We start from the raw sequence: 4,340 nt of genomic DNA, 5'->3' as shown, positions 1-4,340 counted from the left end.
TCAACCATTAACCTCAAGCTGTTGGCCTTCTTGTCCGCTCGGCTGCGACTGCACATGCTTCTCCAACATTTGTATACGGCGCTCATAATCAAGGATCTTCTCCTGCGCTACTCTGGCCTGCTCCCAGGCTGCTTGTGCCTCCCCCTGAGCATGTCGTGCCTCCTCTTGGGCTTGTCGAGCGTGCTCGCGAACCTCCTCAAGAATTATATCATTAGGACGAGAACGCCTTGTTGCTCTTTCCTTGCCCTCAATTTCAACTCTCCTAAGCCCTTTTATTTTCCCCCCTTTGGTCCCAAGGACCTTCTCAAATGCGTCAAGCTGAGATTGGAGGTCTACTTGTTGAAGGAGCTCATCCTCTGGAGTGTCCGGCTGTTGTTCACTTAGCATTGTTAGGATCTTCTGTCTCATATCGTTCTGCAATGACAAAAAACAAACTTAACAACACAACAAAACACACAGCAATTCAGCAAAACACAGCTGACTTTATCTTCACATAGAGAAAAGAAAGGAATTGACAAGATGGTGTGTTACAGGTGCAAAATCTAGTTGCAGAGATTGTGGACTCAAAATTGGGGAAACAAGTATGCTTCAGCTGACTTTTTGAAAGTTTATGATTCTATTGATATTTTCCAAATTAATGCTATTAAATACTTACTATACATTTGTAATCCCTATAGATCACAAGAATAAAGCCATCGCTGACATATATCGTACTATATGTATCTCTCTCAACATCCTTAATAGGGGTGTTCCAAATTAACAAGTAATTACATGTTTCTGCATAACAGTTGCTGAGGACAGTGAACTAAATGAGGTGTGGAAAGACATTCTGAATGCAGAAAGTGATGAAATATATGTGAAGGTAAATTGCCTTAAGTTTACATATTTGATCTCAAGTGGAAATAAGAATTAAGAGAGCTCTAATTTAGTGTGAAAGACATTCTTGGATGTTGCATAGGGATGGCAGCGGGTAGGGTACCCACGGGTATTCGACCCTAACGGGGAAGATATACGGGTATAAACGGGTAACGGGGATGGAGATCCCCAGTATTCGGATTCTTAAATCGGGTACGGGGCGGGTATGGTATTTTGATATTCGTCCCCATCCCCACCCATTAAGGATGAAAATATTATTATATATAATTATATAATTTATTATTATATATATATATTTATATATAATTTATAAATAAATATTTATGTAAACAAAATTTTGATTCTCTTAATAAACATTTAATAGATTGACCTTCCTTTTTATTATATATTTTTATTCTCTTAATGAAATTTATCGGTATTGTTCTATTTTAACCAAGACTTGTATTTATTTTTATTGGATTGAAGCATGAAACTTATTTATTTTGGTATTTGATTTTAATTTCATACTTTTATATAATTGTATTTCGTATTTAAAAAAAAATTAATTTAATACATAATTGTTAACGGGTATGGGTACGGGTATAGAAACGTAATCCCCAAAGGGTACGGGTACGGGGAATCCCTGTTATCTAATTACGGGTACGGGGATGAGAAATGTAAAAAGGTATGAGTACGGTATTTTGATCCCCGTACCCTACCCTACCCATTGCCATCCCTAATGTTGCAAAACACAACAACATATAAACACAAAGCAACACATAACAACAATAATCGAAAGCAAGTGTCCAATACAATAAGTGTCATATAAATGAAGTAAAATAATAAGCAAACACATAAAAGAACAGTTACGGCTTTTTCGACTGCAATCTCATTATGTGGGGCGTCGTACGCCACCTCAAAACCATTGATAAGGTATAATGATTCACCCTCGCGCCTAAGTTTGTCTGCATTAATTGTATATGAAAGGTGTACAACCGGCGTGGTGATGCATGGTTAATTTGTCTCGGTTTGCCGAGTTTGCAGCTGAGAGTTTCTGTTAAGAAAACATATAAAAAAGTTACTGCTTCACATTTCATTACATAAGCTCATATATAGGTATATGATTTGATTCAATTCATCATTTTTCAAAACAAAAGTGAAATCAAATACTACACTAACCATAGTGGTTTAAATTTAAACAAAACTTCTAACTATATTACATATTGTACCTGAAACTGAGGTGACAAGAAGTGTTGCTTAAGCCAATTCCACTCATCCATCCTTCCTCCTTGCACAAACTCTTCCGGAGCCTTTTCCCCTTTGTAATGCTTAAAAAACTTGTGAGCTTAGCCTTCCAAGAAGTGTATGTCTTGTTCACCACCTTCATTAACCAGTCATACATCTTTTGGTCGTATTCGATTTCATAGCAAATCTACCAAAAATTAAAAGAGTAATGAAAGCAGTAACTTGTCTGATGAAAATGTGGAATAATCAAAATAATCAATCAGTATGGAAGCACATGCTTACACAACCAGATTATGGAGTAGATACAAATGCAAAAGTAAGCTGATGATTAAAAAAATTCCAGATTGCAGTACCATTAGTCTTCCACAGAAAAGCTAAAAATTATGACCTTTTAAAGTTTTTTTTTTTTTTTTTTTTTTTTTTTTTTTTACTTTTTGTAACTCAGNGTAAACATGCTGCAAAGGAACCTTAACNCAAACTCCAATCTAAATTACCGATAGTGCAGTACATAGCTTCAGCCTCTCCTCTTCCTTTAGCTCCCACCAAGTTGGTTGGTTCATTGCCACAGAGTTACGAATCACTCTACCAATATCCTTAGTAAGCAAACTGTTCAGCTCTTTAGTCTGGGGTCCATGAACTGAATCCACATACTTGACTTCAATATTCTTCCCCGTTCGGCGGACAATCTCTTCGGCTTTTAAGCCTTTTATCAACCCTTTAGCCATTTTCTTGGGTGGATCTGAAAAGCACCGACAAAACAACACATTACTATTCTCATCAAAGTGCCAAAAACAATTATAAAATAACAGTCTTGTAAAAACATATAAAAAAAAAAATCTTTCTACTTTTACCATTTTTACAACCCTCCTTTTGATTAAAGGACCTTCACACTCGGGGGGTGTCGGTGCATTGGGGGGAGGATCAGCAGTCCTGATTATTGGGGGAGCCAGAGTAGATAACGATTCCAAGGGAGGAGCAGCCACAGTTGGTGGATTGGCCGGCCTTGGTCCAAGTTGCTGAACAGCTTGCTCATAGCAACGTTTAAAGGCCTCCTGCCTTGACTTCCTCTTCAAAAGTGGCGGCATATGGTTCCTAGCCAAATGAGATCAATTCTACATGGTATTAAAAATTTAAACAAGGCCTGCATTGTATTAGAACTTGACTGATAACAAATTAGTAGCCGTGTGATACGATTCTATTTACTTAAGTAGCAATGCGCTATAGCTACTAATACAATCATATCATAGTCTCACTCAGTGCATAATTCAAGATAATCAAGAAAACATAGTTTATATCATTATCAAGAAAAAGACATTGTACTTGATTTGTTAGTCGGAAATAAGAAAAATAAAACGTATACAGTAAACGTATAAACACACCAACATATCATAATCTTTGAATGCAACCTTAGTTATGTCTGATGAAAACAATTACATCAAACCAAAAATAAAAAAGAAACTTAGCATAACTTTCCCTCAATCCCATCAAAAACTTAGAAAAGCCCTATTGCTAGCTTTGTTCCCCATAGTTTCTGTTCCTTACTATTCTACATGAATGAGAATAAGGGAAATACATGACTATTTTCTCCATAGCTGTGTGGAGAAACAAAAGAAGCAAAGCCAAAGTCAACTAAGAGCACAACGCAGGATATTCCAACTGTCATGTGAAGGATGGAAATAATCCAGACTATACAACAGACTAATTGACTCTCTGTATCATCAACAAGATTTCCAAGCAACAGATTCCAAAATTGAAACAAGGGCATGTAAACGAATGAGTCTCAACACACAACAGAGAGAGGACTAACCTTGGAGTTATTTGCACCTTTTTTCTTCTTTGCAGCTTTGGAAGCTTTCTTCAGAGCATCAGCTTTCAGCGTCGTCTTCTCTTCTAATTCCTGAAATTGAAATTGAATATCACTAAACATGAGCACTTGACAAAATTGGGTAACAAAATAGGGAGGAGAAGCAAACCTGTACGAAATAGTGCTTGTTGAACAATCTGAGAATCTCTTTGACCTTAACACGGTCACTCTTGTCAACCGAGTCACAAGCCTTTGGGAGCTCCTCGGAGTTGTCAAAAACAACTGAAAGCCACAAAAGAGATCGATTTTGTAGATTGAATACGAAGGAGAGATGAGAGAGAGAGAGAGAGAGAGAGAGAGAGAGAGAGAGAGAGAGAGAGAGAGAGAGAGAGAGAGAGAGAGAGAGAGAGAGAGAGAGAGAGAGAGAGAGAGAGAG

General features: G+C 37.3%; 1 protein-coding gene across 1 annotated transcript; it reads right to left on the bottom strand.

Annotated features, from left to right (window-relative positions):
* On the bottom strand, positions 1–3,071 carry LOC101306718. Its single transcript, XM_004298238.1, has 5 exons — positions 2,952–3,071; positions 2,595–2,839; positions 2,085–2,287; positions 772–829; positions 1–414 (listed from the first exon to the last, which is right to left on the bottom strand). Exons 2-5 carry the CDS (start codon positions 2,823–2,825, stop codon positions 1–3), a joined length of 906 nt encoding a protein of 301 aa, XP_004298286.1. The 5' UTR covers positions 2,826–2,839; positions 2,952–3,071.
* Positions 3,072–4,340: the final 1,269 nt, after the last annotated feature.

The sequence above is a fragment of the Fragaria vesca genome, linkage group LG4, assembly GCF_000184155.1.
Source record: "Fragaria vesca subsp. vesca linkage group LG4, FraVesHawaii_1.0, whole genome shotgun sequence".
In the NCBI taxonomy this organism is placed as follows: Eukaryota; Viridiplantae; Streptophyta; class Magnoliopsida; order Rosales; family Rosaceae; genus Fragaria; species Fragaria vesca.
The sequence above is the reverse complement of the archived record's forward strand: the minus strand, read 5'-3'. Positions and strand labels throughout refer to the sequence as shown.

Coding starts and splice junctions, on each gene's coding strand:
- LOC101306718 (XM_004298238.1), bottom strand. CDS start 2,825: ATGGCTAAAGGGTTGATAAAAGGCTTAAAAGCCGAAGAGATTGTCCGC. Junction 2,288..2,594: donor AGCTATGTACTGCACTATCG/GTAATTTAGATT, acceptor AATTTTTGGTAG/ATTTGCTATGAAATCGAATA. Junction 830..2,084: donor TCTTGTCACCTCAGTTTCAG/GTACAATATGTA, acceptor TTCTGCATTCAG/AATGTCTTTCCACACCTCAT.